The 20,168-nt window shown below is 35.7% G+C and overlaps 1 protein-coding gene and 1 long non-coding RNA gene across 9 annotated transcripts in view; one reads left to right on the top strand and one right to left on the bottom strand.

Moving 5' to 3' along the window:
- The window catches only part of LOC105946819, a 45,316-nt gene extending 43,775 nt beyond the window's left edge, over positions 1-1,541 (top strand). Inside the window, exon 6 of the long non-coding RNA XR_004221962.1 lies at positions 496-1,541. This is a non-coding gene — a long non-coding RNA (uncharacterized LOC105946819). The remainder of the gene's footprint in view (positions 1-495) is intronic.
- The window catches only part of mybpc1 (myosin binding protein C1), a 67,580-nt gene that overhangs the window by 31,584 nt on the left and 15,828 nt on the right, over positions 1-20,168 (bottom strand). For 5 of the 8 annotated variants that reach the window (XM_031898862.1, XM_031898863.1, XM_031898861.1 and 2 more), the window contains exons 4-12: positions 15,515-15,556; positions 8,985-9,020; positions 8,586-8,624; positions 7,138-7,173; positions 5,727-5,831; positions 4,684-4,832; positions 4,151-4,268; positions 3,097-3,148; positions 1,348-1,404 (exon numbers count right to left, since the gene is read on the bottom strand). In XM_031898862.1, the coding sequence (XP_031754722.1) occupies positions 1,348-1,404; positions 3,097-3,148; positions 4,151-4,268; positions 4,684-4,832; positions 5,727-5,831; positions 7,138-7,173; positions 8,586-8,624; positions 8,985-9,020; positions 15,515-15,556 (634 nt within the window). The remainder of the gene's footprint in view (positions 1-1,347; positions 1,405-3,096; positions 3,149-4,150; positions 4,269-4,683; positions 4,833-5,726; positions 5,832-7,137; positions 7,174-8,585; positions 8,625-8,984; positions 9,021-15,514; positions 15,557-20,168) is intronic. The other 3 variants (XM_004912894.3, XM_004912895.3, XM_004912898.3) reach the window with 3 other exon arrangements.

Raw genomic sequence — 20,168 nt, 5'->3', positions numbered from 1 at the left:
ACATATATGGCAAATGATAGGGTGTAAGTACTTTCATTATTTTGTTTTTTTCATTCTTTGGCTAGTTTTCTTATCTCAACAACTCTGTTATTTAGTCCTCTTAAGGTCAATAGGAACTGCAGTGTTAGCAACAATAATAATTCTGAAAATATTGTTTCCAAAGACTAACCCAATTTATTATATTAATAATATAACCATGTCTTAAAGAGCCTTATCTTTCTTGTGCACCTCAAGTTGGACAGCCTTGGTCTATCATAATAATTTTTCAACTGGGGGAAAGAGTCTTCTTTGTTACCTATGTTGTTAAAAGGATACTGTTCTTGCAATTTAAGAATTATTTACTTAATAATTAAAAAAAATATATATTTTTTAAAAATTAAAATGTAAAAATATTAATTTTGAAAAAAACTGCTATCCCTTTTTATACTTCCATGGAGGAATCTATTTTCTGGTACTCATATTTCAATATATTTATTTTTGCCCCCCAAATAACAGAAACCTCGTCTTGCCTTATGGCAGGGATCCTATATATGCTCTTCGCATCAGAGACAGTGTTTCACAAGACAAACCAGGATCAATCAGATGATTCCAGGGAGGAAGTATGAAAACTAAATGCCCTTTACCTGGGATGAATGAACATGTTCTGTTCTGGTGAGAAATTCTACTTGTTTCAAGATTTTTCACACTGCAAGAACTTGTAAGAGTTCTTACTATCCTTGGGGAGAAAATTGTATGGAAGTTTTGCATCACTCATTTTGCATCACTCATACAGCTCCATGCTTAAATAACTCAACAGAGAGATGTTAGACTTGATCAAAAAGCAGGAAGCTCTAATATATGCTATACAATAGGAAACCATGTACTAGGTAACTACTTTTAAAAAGTTTAAAAGAATAACATTCTTAGTTATTCAAGGAAACACACAAAGAATGTCTTCCAGATGAAAAGTTTTAATACTCATATTATTAATGAGCATTTTAACCAATGGATAACTTTTCAGTGGTCTCTGATTTTATCCATCATGGGGTAATAATGACCTGCAGGGCACAGCAGCCAATAACACTCATGCATACAATCAAAATCATGCAACAAATTCCAGAAAATGATATTCATGCAGGTACTAGGAGCCCAATTCCAGTAAAATCACATTAATATCAAAGTACCTTGTCAGAGATGTATCAGTACGTACAATGCAAAAATGTTTCTTTCAAGGGGAGTTGTTATATGGCAAATTATAGTTTTTATTGACTAGGAACAAATAATACATGAATGGAGTGATAATAAGAATGTGGAGTTGATTTAGTTGAATTAACGTCCACTGATTATTTTATTGCTTTGATTTCTCACCTACGTTTCAGGAGACCACTAAAGTCAAGTTCTCCTGCATCATCTTGTCCTTCACCACTGTCATCAATATGAAAAGAAGATTAAGTCTTGGTTCATTACAGAAAGCATCCACTTTGTAAGCACAGAGCAAATATACATGCAGAATGTCAAATCACAACATTTCTTTTTGTCAAGAAATAAAATGTTTAAGCTGATTTGACTCTTTTCCCCTTGAGATAGTTTTTGCATAAGCAGTGCAAAAAGGTTTCTTCTGCACTGCATTCAAAAAAAACAAAACAAATCATTTCAAAGTTTGTTTTACTAGTGTGGAAACCACTACACACACTAATAGAAAAACAAGCCTTTGAAGATACAGTAGAACTCTGATTTTATGTTTTCCAGGGGGCTGCATGTAATGGTGCAAATTTCGGGAAAGGATAAAACACCATTTGAGGGACCAGGGAAAAATGGCATCAGTTCAGGGAAAACATATTTGAGGATGTAAAATCAGGGTTCTACTGTATATAACTTTCTTTACTAAAACATGGGGTTACATTGCTGTAAAAAAAATCTTTACCTGTTGGAAATTCATGCTATGTGCTTGAGATCATAGGAGTGTGTTATTATTAAATCACATAAAATATAAACTAAAAAACTCTGGATACTGAGAAATACTTTGGTAGTTGCTAACATTTGGTCTCTTGGTTTACTTTATAATAGATGCAGATAGTTTCACAGCTTTATACTAGGTATGACAAAGAAGAACACTTCCTGCTCTAACCACAGCCTACCAATAGAGTTCCAACTGGTTTGACATGACTAGAAGTCATCCTGATCTAATCACAACATGCCAATAGATGAAGCGCCAACTTGTTTGACATTCTTTCTCCATTCTAACAGAGCAGATAACGCTAATAAAAAATTGCTGAAAGACTGTATTAAACAGAGTCAACGCAACTTCAAATGACAATACTTTCACATTCTTCTTTGACCCAAAATAGTAATTAGAAAACTGTAGACAATCTATTTGTTGAGTTGAGTTTGAGTTGAGGAAGGTCAGTTCTGTCATAACATTTCAGAAGATCTTTAGATAAATGTATAGAACATTCACAATGATTTTAAAATATAAATATAGATCAATACTTGAACACTGTATCTTCCAAGAAACACTGCTGTGGTAATAAATGCATTTCTTCTGTTGAGGTCTGCTGTAAGGCTATTATATGCCTACCATATCTGTTATTACCAGAACTGTATGTCTCAAACCTTCAGGGTCGGACTGGGGGGTGCAGGGCCCACCAGGGCTGCCACCACAGGGGCCCTGTACCCCCCCAAGGGACCCCCACCATGGTCCCCATGACCCTCCAGGCCCCCGCCGCCCACCCAATCCCCTCTCCTGAGCGTGCAGTCGTAGGCACATCTGGAGAGGTGGACCTATGGCCCCAGAGTGCCCAGCAGGGATCGGTTCTGGGCCAGCGGCCCAGTCCAACCCTGCAAACTTTCTAACCCACATCCTACGATAGATCAGGGTAGAACATGTAGAATCTGGTGACTACATTCCACATTGGGGTTTCACAGTATAATCCCTTGTTATTTGCAAGTCTGTTTCCACCAGTGTTTTTTTTATCATTGGAATATGATAATATCCTTTTTATTATTTTGCTGAATTTGCCTTCTGTGTAAATGCCCAGCTGGCAAAATATTTCTTTATATTACCAACAGTATTATACACTGAACACATTCCATAGAGTTCTGGATACAAGAAGTTACCTTCTCTTAAATGCAGATCGGATGTCAATAGTCTGAGAAACATCTGGGGCAGCTATAAATGAAAGAAATGAAAATAGCGACATATGTATTATGACGAAGTTGACTAAGCCTTTGATAATGTGTCATAAACACAAATCCAAACTCTCATTCCTTCAGAACATATGGTTATTTAGGCTTTAGTTTCTGATTACATGTAGGGTTGAGAACAAACGCCCAAATATAAAATGCAACTACATACAGCTATTTACTGGATGCAAACATACGGTGGGGGGGTGGGTAACCTGATAACTGTGATATTGTGCATCAGCTACTGTTAACTCTATAAAATACTCTTCTTTTTACTAAATCATAGAGTAGGTCTGAAAAAATAAAAAAATAAAGCAAAAGGGCTGCGACTAAAGATTACAGTTTATAGAATTTGTGCCACTACTCCATCAGAGTTGGGCATGGTAGGAATAAAACAAAGCATGAAAAGTGAATGATTTTCAGCCACCATTTTTATTACTGCTTGGGCACAAAATGCATTAATCCAATGGGCAGGTTTATCAAAATTTTAAGAAATTCTGGCAGTTCGGATTTTTAACACTTTCCTGAAATTACGATTTGTTAAATATCGATAATTTTGACAATTATTGATTATTATAATGGATCAATTAAAAATTCATTATTCCATAGCAATCATTCGAAAATCAACCTCAATGCAACTAAAACTGATAAACTTGCACTTTTGTATTTCTTTTAATCATGTCCTTAGTAATGATCTTGTCTTCTAGTTAATTGTAATTGTATCTGTCTGTATACAAATGTTGATTCCATTGTTATATAGATTGTTGAGCACGTAAAAAAATTACGCACTTAAACAAGAGTTGAGTGCGTCATATTTTTTTTATGCATGTGACATTTTCACCGGGTCACTAATTTTTCACCATTTCACTAATCTTTTTAAAGGGACAGATTCACTCACCACTACTGTCCAGTAAATAATTAAATATTTTCTTGTCCTGATCATTGAGTAACACAGAATTAAAAGCAGAATATAGAATTAAAATCTTACCTATAACCTCTAGGTCGAAGGAGCAGCTATCAAATTTATCCTTATATGTAACTTCACATCTGTAGTTTCCAGAATAGTTTTCTTTTGCTTTTATGATTTGCATTTCAAAAGTATAAATCTGAAACAAATGTAAAGATATTGTAAGTGCATCATTATCATCATAATTCATTTATATAGCACCAGCAAGTTCTGAAAATGAGTGCTTTATTATAACAAACATGGGTCTTACAGTTGGATAAGACGGCCTATGACTTTGATGTACAGCTGTAGTCACTGTGCTTAATAAGTCATTGTCTAACATTACACCTTCCAATACTGTATATGTTGCTTTTATATAAAAGAGTGAATTAATATCAACCTTCACTAAAAACCATATTGTAATATTTTCCTTATATATTTGCCATATATTAGATGTTTTTATAGTTTTGTAATTTTTTTTAGATTTTAGAAATCTGACTGTTGGGGTACCAATAAAATCCACAATTCCTTTGGGAATAGGTTTTTAAGTTGGGGATTAAGATAGAAATACTCACTTTATTGATACGGTCAAATGTATCCTTCAACTGCAAATGCTTTCCAGCTTTGCTGGCTAAGTCCATCCATTTGCCTTTCAACCATTTAACAACAGGCTTGCGAAGAAGATCTTTTGCTTCCACTTTTGCAATAAACTTGATATCACCGCCTAAAATGACAATAGCTTGTTATTGTTTGATTGAATATTACTGGTCCATCTTTAGGTGAATACACCAGTGTCACACATACTGAGGAAGCCTACATGGTTGGAATACACTACAGAGGTATTCAGTAGTCTATTTGCACAAGGTTAGGGTGAGCTCATTTCTGTAAGATTCCACTGGACACTGTAATGCGTTACTCATTTAGTAAATATATGAAAACAGTATTGATATAACAAACAGTCCAGTTGCTTTAGACTTATTTCTACTAGATAGCTTAGATTTAAATGAAAGCTAAACTATGGAATCCTAATAGACCCCAAGCATTTTTGGGTCCTTCTGCTCTATTTATAGCAATATATTGAAAATATCTGCCAGATCACATCCCCTGTTGGTTCTATTGTCTCTTTTGGTAAACTCTTATGGCAAACATTATCAATGACCTAACTTTAAAATAACCATAAAAATTCAGGTCAAGTCATCAATGAAGCACGTTGCATTTTCTGCACACAGCTTCCAAGCTTTATTAGAGAGAATACAAATTACACAATCTCAAGGGCCCCAGATTTAGCCAGTGACTGTGCAATTACAATTCCCAATGTAGAAAAATGCTTCATTTTGTATTTGTGCTGAAAGGTCAATGTCTTGGCTGAAATACTGAAATATTTTGACAACATAATGGGTGTTGAGGAAAACCATAAATGCTGTAGCTTTCTATGAAACAATAGTTCAGTATTCATCGGTGTTGGCTTTGTATCCCTTTTTATTTAAGATTTTTTAAATAGGGTTTCCTATTTTCTGGGTTTACATTCTTTACAAAGTACAACCCATTTTGTATATATCTATGTATCCATATTACAGTCTCATGATGTGTAACATGTAAACATAAAATGTGCACTCACCCACACTTACAGACCCACTAGAAGGTTTCTCAATAAATAATGTGGATCGTTGAGAATTATCACGTTTCTCTGCTTCTTCTGGTTGTCCTTCTCCAAGGGACCATACTAACAGGAATAATTAAACATACATAGCATTAAAAGTTGCTTCTTATTGCTTTATTACTTTGTAAATACCTTCTTAAAAATGCTGCGCAAAGTAGAAAATATCTGTGTTTAGCCCCATCTTTAGGCCCTGTCTCTGTGCAAACCAAAATACACAATATTAACATCTTTACACTCAAGATACAAAAGACATTATAACGACAAATGGGAAATCATTAGGAATAAAAATGTGGGAAGCTCTCTGTATCCTATACATGAACAGTAAACGTCAGTGAATTCAGTGTTAGAAAAAAAATGAAAAGCAAGGAAACTTTGTTAGTCCGGCTTTTAATGGAAGCCAGCCTATCCCTCAGATTTTGATATTCCCCTACTAAACAACAAAGAGAAAAAATAAAGGGAAATTAGCTGAAAGCATTTTATTTTTAATTTTTTTTTATTTCAGGTCTTTTTGTAATCTGAAGTAAGATCTCCCCTTGACCTAGAATCTAAATAGGAAATAACACTTAAATTATTATACATTAAAATTTGTGTTAGAGTATGACCACATTAGCTGTTTGTACTTAAAGGAGAAGGAAAGTCATTTTGGAATTTTACTGCCAATAGATTCGCCACATTAGTGCCACCTAGAACAATATATTTATTTTGCAGAAAGCATTGCCATGCCTGAGTAAAGAGCCCTAGAAGCTTTCTCTGTTTGCTTAAGACAGCAGCAGCCATTTTAAATAGCTTCCTATTTGCAGTCTATCGCAGATCACGCATTCCTAAGGGAGGGGGGAGGGAGTTCTTAGCATTCTTATGGGATGGGGGAGCAGGAAAGGGGAGAGAGGAGAGAACTGTGCAGAATTAAGGATGTTTCTGAGAGAGAAAGTCAGACACACGAACAACATGTTTACAAAAAAAGAGACGAAAGAAGACATCCTGTGTTTTTGATAGAGGACTCTATCCTCTATCTAGCATTACTGTAAGTGCTTATGGCTGTATTTAGATAGCCCTTTCTGTTAAGCTTATTTAGTTTTTAGCTTTCCTTCTCCTTTAATTGCACAGGTGAAATAACTTTGATTTAGTAGATGTTTCAGTATTTTGTATATTTCTGTAAGTTACTGGGGGTTCTTTGTAACTATTCTTTGTGCACATGCTCTACTAATAGAAACACATTTTTTCACAGTAAGATTAAATGGCAGCTTAATATAAAATACTTTTTGTAACAAAGTTTTATAGTGGCACCAAAAGACCAGTAAAACTAGGATTTCATATATGTACTGTATATGTTTGTCAGGGTGTTTTTCATTGACTCATTAAGTTAACTTACCAGAATCTTTCCTTTCCTTGGACTGAGCATTCTCATCTGTAACAAAATATGCAGTTGCAAATGATAAAACGAGTGATATAATTGCTACACATTTGCTTACCATGGAATCTCTCTGTCTAATAACTGGTATTACTGTAAACATTTTGTATTTGTAAACATTTCTGTACAGGTTTGGGATCTGTTGTATTAAACCTGTTATTCAGAAAGCTACAAATTATGGTAAGGTCATCTCTCATAGACTCCACTTTAATCAAATAATTAAAATTGTTCTTCTTCTCTGTAATAATAAAACAGTAGCTTGTACTTGATCCCAACTAAGATTCTTAATTCTTATTGGAGGGAAAACATTTCTATTAGGTTTATTTAATGTTTCAATTATTTTTTTAGTAGACATAGTATGGTGATCCAAATTACAGAAAGAAACCCCTGGTTCCAAGCATTTTGGATAACAGATCCTATACCTGTACTGTGTATCTATGCTATATATATTTATAGCTCTTATAGAACAGCAGTAATAGTTATTTATTGAACATCCGGATATGTTCATTCTAATATAATTAGGATTAAAATACTAAATTCTTGTTGATTCTGCAAGCACCATTTGGGTTGCTAAGAATGTGACTCACTGGATAAGAGTGACATTATAGTTTGTTTAAATATGCAAGTACAATATACAGTACTAGGTGCAAATAAAAAAAAAAGCCTTTTCTCCACAGCTTAATAAGACTCCATTCTAGGTTTTCTTAAGTATGTTAGTGAGAATATATAAATGTGTTTGTATATAAAAATTCTCAAGTTGACTCCAGGGATACTTTCTGTGCTGCATTACTGAGCAAAACACAAATAATAAGTGGCACAAGTATAGAGGAACACATATTAAAGTAAATGCATCATTTTTTTCATTTTATTCTTAGAATGTGTGCTTGCATTTGTAAACTGAGAGGGAAACACTTTTAGTCCAGTTTAACATTTGGAATACACAATGGTTGTTTTTTTTAAAATAACTAGTTAAAAATGTTTTATCATCTTCATCTTTAAATAATGCCAGGCAAGTCATATATTATATATTATATAAAACACCCCAACAGCTATCCCATACCCTACTACTATCCATATATCAACATGGATATATCAATGGGATAAATATATAGTTTTGACAACATAAATATAATTCACACCAAATTCTCTTTGCTAAGTTCTAACTGTAAAGATTTTGAAATAGGCCTCAGTATATGTAATAGGAGCCATGTATGTGTTTAATACATACGATAACCATTTTGCATGTTTGAAGAATCATGGCTCGAGCAATTGTCTGTTTTATACCTCTATATCCATATATATTGACCTGTGCAAAATATCAGACCTACTCTTTACCTACATTGAGATGAAAATATATTCTTATACAGACAATGATCTATAAGTTTGTTAGATGAAGTCTAGAAATATACCTGGAGGTGGGGTGCTACCTGAAGAGGAATCATCTTCATCTGAAAATATAAAATATTAGTGAAAATCTATGCAGCGATCATGCAAAAATGCTTTGTTGCCCTTGTACCGGAAAAATGTAAAATTCCTGCAAAAAAGAAATTATTTACACACCAGCATGAGTCACTCAAAAAAAAGCTTAAAACTGATGGGATCAAAAGCTTTGGGTATTTCAGTAGCTAAAATGAGAAACATTGATGATCAGAGAAAAAAAGCATTAAACACAAAACATGAAATGTGGATTGAATGGTCCAGAATGAAAATGAATTTATGGAGAGCTTTGGGAAATATTTGAAATGTTAGCAATGTACGCAATAAGCTGAGATAAAAGCATTGAAATCATGGTCAACCACACATCTGACCTTCTGAAGAAGATGTCACATCGCTTTCTTCCATGTCTGCAAGTAAATGTGTACCACATAGGCAATGAATTTGTCTCCTATATTCATATTCTCTTGTGCATTTGACACAGCTGATACAGAGTCATTTTATTGTTAATGGACTGAGGGAATATACATCTATTGTCAAACAGAATATGTTGAAAAGACTTGAATGCTAGATTATTGGTCTCTATAATATTATTAATGAAAATAAACTGAACCAGTCTCAATATTGTGTTAGACAGCCAGTCACTTGCCTTGATATCACCACACTAAGGAAAAGTTAGTTCAATGAGAAAAACCATATCTACTGATTCATTTCCGAATTCTATTAAAGACAACAAATGTGTTTTAAGCCATTAAGTCAAAATCTAAAATTGTCCAGTCAGTGCTGAAACCAAAGTCACCACTGAGCAAAACCCTTTTGAATAGATGGGTATGTTCAGTACATGTAATTGGGGGCTGATTTGTTGTGGTTGTACTTTCGATCTGGGCAAAAACAAAGTAAGACAACACAAGAGAGATCTTAATCATGCTTGGGTTTTCTTGCATCAACTTTACTTTTTTTTTTTTTAACCACAATTATGTTTAAAAAAAAAAATTAAAAGCTTGTCACCTTGAAAAAACCTGATCATTGTTCTAAAGCTGGCCAAACATGGGCCTTCTTCTGGTAAAACTGGCTGTATACTATAAGATCTGCTTGTTTCCCCTAATATGCCCACCTGAAGTGGGCGATATCAGGCTAATCCAGATCACTTAAACATCAGGGACAGGTCTAACAAATGCATGTTTCTGGACTACATTTCTACCTGGATAAGATCTGGTAATCCTTAAGGTGGCCATACATGAGCCAATAAAAGTTTCCGATGCACAGATGTCAATCAGTCCAAATCTTGTTGGACCAAGGAACATATTGGCTTGTTGATGAAGCCCTTGCCTCGATGGCCTGCATCCCTTTAGTGTAATCTGACCATTTGGACTGAAGGCTGAACGATCAGATCAATCTGATATCGCCCACCTCAATGTGATCATATTGAGGAAAGGTCCATTCTTTTCCCACCCTCACCAAATAAACAGGTCTTTCAGTGTATAGCCAGCTTTACCTGTGGGTATAGATGGAAATATTGTTCTGAAAGCAGAACTGCCAGGAACTAGGAAAGAGATGAGTACTCTAAAGTTTTGATGATCAGTTAACTGCAATCTGATGGGAATGCACTATAGCCTGTCACGTGAAAGGCCCACACTTCAAGCAATAGTCAAACTATTTGAGACTTTCATCTCATTATTGTTTTAGACAACACTTTTAGATTCATGGGAGTACATAAAATGTCAGTATTCCTCTAAAGTAGAGGACTTATGACTTTTTGAGTTCTTTTTTAGTGCAAAACAAAATTTTAGTTGTAACAGTTTCTTTGAGGTATATCCAAAACAGTAAACAGACACTAATTCCAAAATTCACCCCAAATGGCCTTAAGAATGGAATCCCTATACAGGACACTGCCTCCCCTGGGGTGCCATACCCATAGTTTGGGGACCATTGCTAAATGGCACTACTAAAATATATGAGTTGATTTACCTCATTGCCAGTTTTAATTGCAGCTTGCAGCTTCACAATGAAGCTATTGACCAAAACATTTCATTAAAGGGGATTTAACTGTAGTATTTGGAAATATTAGTCCCTGCTTTAAGTAGTAGTGAATGCTTCTATTTTTTCTTATTTTATCTTTAAGAATTCCCTACTATTATTATCCTTTATGTAGTGCCAACATATTCTGCAGTGCTTTTTACAGAGATTATACATCATTTACTGTTTGAGTGGAGCTTCCAGTTTAAGGTCCCTATCACATTCACACACAGAGTAGGACCAATTTTTATCAGGAGCCAATATACCTGCCTGTATGCTTTTGGAGTATGGGAGAAAACTGGAGTACCTGGGGGAAACCAATACAGACACAAGGGGAAAGCATACAAACTCCTTTCAGATAGTGTCCTGCAAGAATGCTAGCCTATAAATGGATTGGTTTAAAATGGTTTATCATACATTCTAATTAAAAACATGCTGCAAACACAATATCATATGTGAATTTTACTGACAATCAAAGTCTAGCATTCTCTTTCCTAAAAAAGGTGGGCTTCCATGCAATTTCATAAAATTAAAACATTTCCATACATGGTCTCCCTATTACCTCCCACCTCATTGATATTCATCCCTTCTAGTTAGAGACCCCATAATTCAACATAAGAAATATTGTCCCAATTTTAAAATGTACATTCATTCATTCAAGTATTTTCAGGCCACCTATAACACAAACAGACCCTAAATTGCCATTAGCAAAGTCTTTTTCAGTTTATGCCTTTGGAAACATGGGTATCCTTCTCCTCTGATACTATGGCTATATTGGATTCTAACTTTATGGTTCCTCTTCTTAGGATAAAATGCACAAATAAGAAAGGACCTGTTAATAATACTATACAGGCTATAACATTAACCTTGGATCTTGATGTATCCATGAAGGAGAATATCCTAAAGCAAATTAGCAGTGTAAATACGAGTCAGTTCCTTTCAGGCATCTTCACATGCTCCTTCTCCTAGCATTCCTTGGAATGAATCCAACATCATGACTAACAGAAAGGCAAGACTTATTTGAGTATACAACTAACCAATGTTTTTACTTCCGTGCCTGAAGTGCACAAGATTTTTATGTGCCTATAAATGGTACAATGCAATATGAACAGATTAACCTTGAACTGTAGGTCTGAGCCGGGGGACACATTTTCTGACAAGTGTGTCACCAATATACTTATCCACGGCAACGGCTGTAAGTGATATATTGGAATGTTTGCAGAGGCCTGAACCAAAGGTCAGCGATTTGTGCCCCTACAAATAGGTGGCAACAAAATGCATATATCAGGTTACAAATCCACAACAAAATGTCATCATAAATCTGGTTATTTGTTGAAGGCTTTTTTTCTCTCTATTTTTAAGCTAGGAAGATATATGATTTGTTGAATAAAAGATATATAGTAATAGTATTTACAAAAATGATTAATTCCACAGTCTTTATCTCTTGTTAAATAATTGGTCACTGCTCAGCTGGTAAGAGTCTATTAAAAACCAGACTGTGTGCACATATTTAGAAATAAATAAATGGGTAATGAACACATATTTAGCTTGTGTTATATACAGCAGCTGCTAATTGGTTTCTACAGTTAAAAGAATGAGGCAAACTCTTCCTATGCTCTGCATGGGGGTGTTCTTGCATATTTATCTACCAGGTGTTCTGGATCTTTCTGGTGACGCAGGCTGATTGGCTGGATATTTCTGCAGTATGGGGTTATACATGGATAGTTACATATCACTCATCTTGCTAATGAACCTACAGATCCCTTACCAGAACTGCGTGGAGCATGTAAGCCAGTAGTCCTGGGTCAGCAGATGATCTAAGACACAAGCTGATTCATATCCTCTGTCTAATTTTCTTTTTTGGTAGGTTAAAGGGAATATATACTGCTCTTTTATCATGAGCTCATTTAGTTGGGGCTATGTAAAGTGGGTGCATAAGCACTGTCCAAACTGCCAGAAATAAAAATGTACATAGACATACCTAATTCCACAGGCTAAAAGGAAACCATTATATTCTGCCTATGTTCTATGGAAGCAGTTCCCCATCCCTCATAGAGTTATGCAACCCCTCCCTCACTGCACTCCACTGTGAAATAATACGTTCAAGGACTATTAGTCTCTCTGCTTTTCCACTGGGTGGTGCTCAAATTATCTAAAAAGCAGAGGAACTTCAAGTTCTAAAATCCATGAACAAAAAGGGGCATGTATTGTGACTCTATGAAATAATTGCTGGGGGAGGCCTTTCACATACACATCCATGACCACAAAACCCTGAAAGCAATCAACTTAACTTTAGAAAATAGTGGTGCATCATTACTAGCACATAAACTAAATATGAATAAAAGTTTGTTTTGAACAATTACACTATATTATAATCCAAAGAACCCACATCCGCTAGACTGATACACAAGGTATGTGACCCACAATATGTAATGACATGGGGAGTTCATAAAACAGAAACTCTATCAGATATACAATTTGTATGGTAGAAATAATCCACTGCAGAGTAGAACCATGGAATGATCCATATACCTGAAATGTGAAATTCTTTATCATTATGACAGATTTACAGATTTTGCTTGAATTAAATATACATTTGAATAGAATACAAATACTTTGCAGGTGCTGTGGAATTCAACTATCATGCTTTAGGTTAAACTTGCAAAAGTGTTGCTGATTCTGGTGCCATGCATTGCAAAAGAACTGCACAGTTTAAATGGACTACTCCATAATCAATCCTGTAATTGTGATGTATCATGCTGAATGAACTGCAGACTATTACTAATGTAAATATAACGCCATGCTTTCTTGATCCCAGAGAAAATCAAATATAGCATTTATATACTTTTGTAACTGTATTTCATTTGTAAGTCCTCAAATGTTTGCTTGACCCAAACATTTAATAATTTATTAAATGATTCCAGAGTTATACAATGATATTTGACATCATAAGTTCTCTGCCATATTCTTCTATATAATCAAATAGCTTATATCTGTGCTTAAAGCGCTACTTATAAGACATCTTTTTGGGCTATATCCAGGTATTTGGATATGCAAAATAACACAATACAGCTAACGTTTGGAGGTTCTTGATTTGAAAGAGATTTGTGTAACCTTAACATACACAGTAGGGCTCAAAAGTCCAAGTACAACCCAACAAAAGTGTTTACAATTTTAGGACAAACTAATATGATTTTTTACTTGCATTATCATTATTGTACTCATTATTTAGAATTGACTGGAATAAAATATTTAGTGCTTCTAATAAGGCTGAATTGGGTTGGTCTTACTGAAATAATATTGTCTGCTAAGCAATATCACCACTACTGCTTAAAAATACTGAAATGTATTTGTAGCTGTTTTCAATCGCCATAGAAGCTTTCAGAAGCAGTTCCAAAACAAACTGTCCCTCTGATTGCTGAAATATTATACCAGCACTAAATTGAAAGTTTCTAAGGAAGCCATTCTGTGCATAGTGGATAGATTTTTTTTTTTAAAAAAAGTAAATTACATTCAAAACAAGACCATGCAGATCTAAAATGACCATGGCAACTAAAAAAAGAATATATATAGCTAACTGCATTATAAGCTGAAAAGCAACTGCATCCAAGCTTCACAGCCAGCTGAATAAAAGTTTGCTGTTAAAGGGCTTGTGCTGAACCTACTTTTTGCCTGTTGTTTTAATTAATTCAATGAGTGTTAGTTTTTAAAAATAAAAGGGCAAAGAGGGAAAATGAAGCTACTCCATACTGTTTGGGGAGCCTAAGGGCTCTGGTACACGGGGAGATTAGTCGCCCGCGGCAAAACTCCCTGCTCGCGGGCGACTAATCTCCCCGAGTTGCCTTCCCTCTGCCATCCCACCGGCGAACATGTAAGTCGCCGGCGGGATGGCAGACGCGGCGGCGCGATTTCGCGCAAATCGCCGAAAAAGACTCGCGAGGCTTTTTCGCCGATTTCCCGAAATCGCCTCGCCGCGTCTGCCATCCCGCCGGCGACTTACATGTTCACCGGTGGGATGGCAGAGGGAAGGCAACTCGGGGAGATTAGTCGCCCGCGAGCAGGGAGTTTTGCCGCGGGCGACTAATCTCCCCGTGTACCAGAGCCCTAAAGGCTGCCCCTCTTTCCGGGCCTGTATTTGGTTTTTGCAAGGTAGATAATTAGATTACCAGTGCATAAACAAAGAAGTTCATTATGCAGGGGGGTTATCTGTGTATTGTTAAACTTATTATCTACTTTGCAAGGGCTAAACATGAAGTAGCTTTAATTTTGCCCTGTTTAGCTCAAGAAAAAACAAAAGTCATAGATTCTTTGTGATGAAAACAATAGGCAAAAAATATATTCAGCACAATTCCTATTCATTGCACTCATTTTGAACAAGGGGCTATGCAGTCCCTTGACAAAAGCCCTTGAATTGTCTCTAAGCAAAGCCTGGGGGAATCCAGTATCTGATAGAAATGCTCCCGCAGCATATATATCTGCATTATAAAATATACTCCCATTGAAGCAAGGAAACCAAATTATGTCATAATGTGCACTAGGTATATCACTAACAAAGACAAATTCTGGGGGGGCTATATATCTGGAAGTTACATGCAGATGTGATACATGCAGCAGGACATGGTCAACATTAAAGTCAGATGATCCCAACTGAAAGTCCCAAGTTCAAACATGCACCAAATAGCCTCCTCAGTTTGCTTGATCATCCTTACACTACCACAATCCATGCTAAAGGAATAATTCAGATCATTTGCAGACCCCCAGAAGTATCCCATATTCCTTTACCATGCATGCACATTCAAGTGTGTGCAAAAAACATACTATATATTATAGTATGGATGGGTGGCATATAAGCAATACACCAGCCTTTGCATGACCACATTACTCTCACCTTTTGCCTTCTTTGGCCCATCCTCCTTGGGCTTGTTTTTCTCTGCATGGGAAGTACAATTAATGTATAAGTGAACAGGCACGTGTGTGTGAGTACATATGTACAAATATTATTCAAGGTAGATTATTGTCCCACACAAAACTGAAAATTAGATTAAATGTGTAAACAAGTACACTTTCATGTGTATGTTAATCTATCTATCTGTAAAAGATAAAAAAAATGGCCACAGTGAGGCTGTGCTGTGTCTCCTTTAGCATAAAGGGGACACACCAATGTTAACTGATGTGTTAGGTTTAAATATGCTATACCAAAAAGAAAGTTTTCAGGGGTAAGCACCTAACCTGACAAAAGGAGATTTGTACCCCTTGAAATGTTTTTCCTTTTGGTATAGCATAATAGCAGCCAACACAACAAATAATACTGGTGTATGGTGGGCCCTTTTTTCATGAACTAGGGGGTCAGCCAGCACAGCATTTGCCCTACCTATCTCCAGTTTCATGTCCACTGGGCATCATCGCTCCCTAGCTGAGGTCATTCCCCTCATTCTAAAAAATTTTTTTATCCAACGGTGATATACTGTCAACAAAGAACTTAAACTACTTTAATTTACATAGGCAGTGTATTTAACTTCATAATGCATATCAATACATACCAACAGCTTATATTGGAAAAAATAACCTCTTTCTGGATGTTCAGAGTGCTGGTTATTTTTTTTTTGTTTTTCACTCCACTTTATTAAGCTTTTTGGATAATCTGCATATAGGTTAAGAACTAAAGAGGCCTGAACTATTCCATCTTCTAAGATTTCAGAACCAAGATGTCCTTAATTCACTTCTTTCAGAAAAAGAGTATTTGCTCATGTTATGGAATTTCATGCACAACTAAAACCAAATCCAAACCTTAAGGATTCAGTTGAACCCAAATTCTGCAAAAAGTGCTGGGATTTGTCTAAATGGATGATGGCAGATTCAATAAAGGCCTTTAAGTGTGGCTTGGATGACTCCTTGGACAACGATAATTTAATAAGTGAAAGAAAAGGGGTGGGGTGATGAAAGAGGGTGGGGCTATGATGTCACGGAAGACTCAAAGAGGATTGGCACTCTTGTAAAAAAAAAAAAAGTGGTAATTTCTAAAATATACAACCCTCTCTGTAGTGTGTGTGTAGTAGTGCTACAAAGTAGATGGGAGGGCACTCTGGGGACCCACAAATGTGATCTGTGTCCTGGGCTTGCTAGCATCTTAAAGCAGCCCTTCTTGCTCATGGGCACAGGAATATACAAACACACACACCCTATAAAAGTTCTGTAAAAGAATTTAAACAAATCTGTGTATAATAAGGAAGAGGCAAATCAGCAATAATCCATTATTCACTCAGCCAAAATTCAATATATAGAAAGAGCTTGTATCTGCAATGTCTTTAATGTCTTGTAGAGTGTTCAGACTTCTCCTTTTCATTTGGGTTCTAATTGGAAATTCTGCTGTGCAGCCTAATTCACCACCTCATTAGAGTATTTATGTCTGACACTTTGTCAAATGTGTCAACTGCAGATCATCTTCCAGTCAAGGGTGGAGGTGACCTGTGTTTACAGGATGTGTCACTCAAAGAGTAGAGTCATTATGGCAACAACACGTACTACTCACTCTCTCTTAGTAAATAGGACACTCTTTTTTAAAGATATGCTATTATATACATGACCTGGTCCTGCTTTTTGCATTTATTAGTGCCCATTAAATAAAAAAAAAAAAAATTATAGAGCCTAAAATCATATACAAAATAGATAATTAAATGTTGCATATCAAAAACAAACAAAACACAAATCAAGACATGTATCATGTATTCATAGGTAAGATTATATTTAAAAAAATGCTATTGAATACATCTATTCTAAATCATCTTGGTCTTGATATACAGTATCTGGTAGAATTCAGTCTTACGCAAGTGGCCTTTCTGAGTTTTCTTGATAAGGTTTTACCACTGATTTTGAGCTTCTGTAGTTCAACTGAGTAGTAGGGTATTCCCCCAGAATTTAAACCCTTAAGTCACAGACCAATCACAATTGTACCTTTGTGACTGGATCACACATTTACACCCCTGTGTGAGTTCCAGTCAACACCTAACTGAACAATTTCAGTGTAACCATTGTGATTGGATGTCTGTGAGTATACTACCATTAAATTAATACTTAACCATAAAAATCTTGCCAAACTGGAATATATATATCAGTAAATATTGCTCTTTTGCATCTTTTCTCTTAAGCCACCATTTATTGATGGGCTGTGTGCTCCCTCAGAGATCATCTGAGAGGAAATAATGCAGCTCCAACTGTAACAGGAATAAGTGTGGGAGTAAAAGGCAAAACTCTGTCCATTAATTGACTGATGTGGCCTAGCATGTATGTGTGCCCAGATTTGTGTGCATTGTGAATCATATGATCCCAGGAGGCAGCCCATAATTCTTTTTGGTTTAGGTTTACCAAATGGCACATACAACTAAAATTAAAATGTTTATTTAGATGAAGCAGGGTTTTACATATGAGCAGGTTTATGCAATAAATTTATATAGAGACCTACATTGTTTGGGGTATCGTTTTCCTTTAAAGGAAAAGGAAAGGTGAAATTACTGGGGGTGGGGTGACCCACAGTGATTGTAATCACTTACCTTATACCCCAGCCTGCTGCTCCTGTTAGGGTGAAGACACACTGAGCTACGAATAGCAGCTACTTTTTCATGGCTACTAAACTCCAGAAAATCCCCTGCCATAGACAACACTGAGAACTGCCTCTGCTAAAACACACGTAGAGACAATTATCAGTAAAAGATCAGCATTGTCTATTTTAGTAACTACAACAAGTGTGTCTTCACCTTTAGGGCCATAGGAAAACTGCACTAGCACGGGGTAGCAGCAAGAGAGTGATCCTCTTCCATCTTCTGTCACTCTACTGAGAGGAAAAGGATAGCTCGTTTGCAGCTACCCCAGACTGGTGCAGTTTTCTCCTAACAGGAGCACCAACCTGGGGTATAAGGTAAGTGATTACAATCACTGGGGGGTGCCTAACATATTGGCATCCCCCAGTGGTTTTATCATTCCTTCTCCATTAAGGGTTTAAATGCTGGGGAATTCCCTACCACTTGAAATTAAGAAGCCGCTCGGACGAGTTGTGAAACAATTTCAAAAAAAGTCTAGTTGCTTTGGACTAATTCTACTAGGAACCTATTTCTATTTATTGAACTCTTAACCAAGCTGCAGGCTTTCAGTCTTACAGCCTTTTTAAACATAACTTGAGCTATAAAACTGATCTGATTCTAATTCCAACATAAATTCTTGTACAGATATTTCTACTATCATCACCAAAATTTCTCATTGCAGAAACATAATTTAGTACATAATTTTCTATGCCACACTGCTGGCAAACTCTTGTTAAGCCATAACCTACTTTGCACATTCATCTTGCTACAGTCAATATAGTTTATTTCTGTCTTTATACATGCTTCAAAACTACTTTGCTCCTCTTATCCAGCACATATTTTTATTCATCCAACCATCATTCTCTGAATCTGTTTTTCAACAGTTCATCTCTTCTACACTTTCTCCTAGTTTCCACCAAAACCATTATAATTACTTACTGTATTAAGTGAAAACAAACACATATAGAGGAAGCAATATAAGGCTTATATTAACTTCTGATTGAGTCATTCTTCACTGAATTGGCTACCTATTTGTATGATAATTTTAGCTGGTGAAGTGTGCTGTTGTTGTTGTGTGTTGTGCTGTGAATCTCTCATTATTAATATTTGACATCTGGCCTTAGAATTACTAATGGTAAAAACATTATTAAATGTAATATTTACTTCTCAATCTGTGTAGCAATTGACCTGATGAGGGAGCTATGTACTCCAAGCCAATTTGCTAACATCACATGTACTGTTAAATATAATTTATAGTTATCCAATAATAGTGACTCTCACATCTAATATGTATATTCACAAAGTTGTCCTTTTGGATGTGAAGACAAGGAGTCTAGATCATACTATTTGGCACATCAAACAGACTACTGAAGTGCAATAATTAGAAGATTCTCAACTATGGAAAGACATCTGTCTTTTTATCTCTGATTATGTCTTCAAATATGCTTTCAAGTTTCTGCCTTGTCTCTAATGGGATTAATAGGTTTTCTTCACATGGTGAAACAAACATCTGAGCCAAAACTTTGATTTTGCCTGTCTGCTGAAAATCTAGCAGGTGTTCAATGCAAAAACACTACTAATGGTTTTCCTATGGAGAGTGTTGACAAGGTAATTACATGGTCCTCCAGTACTGTTAGAGAAGCACAGACACGGTTCCTAGGAACTGTACACACAAATCTTTCAATTCCAAGTACTATAGTGAAAGCAGAAGTACAACAATGCTTTTAGGAAATATTTAGCTAGGTCAACAATATATATTGATATATTGTCAGCAGGGTGTAATGTCCATATGTCCAATCAGAAGAAAGACTTGTCTTTGGGAAATATTTACACCTTTTTAAATGCCTCCCCAATAGGAACATTGTTCTTTAATTTTCTCTTTAAAGGGGGTGTTGACACTTGAATTAACTTTTATTATGTTTTAGTATAGTCTAAGCAACTTTTTAGTTGTTTTTAATTATTAATTTT

This window comes from Xenopus tropicalis, chromosome 3, assembly GCF_000004195.4.
Source record: "Xenopus tropicalis strain Nigerian chromosome 3, UCB_Xtro_10.0, whole genome shotgun sequence".
Taxonomy (NCBI): Eukaryota; Metazoa; Chordata; class Amphibia; order Anura; family Pipidae; genus Xenopus; species Xenopus tropicalis.
This window is presented reverse-complemented; position numbering and strand designations above follow the sequence as displayed.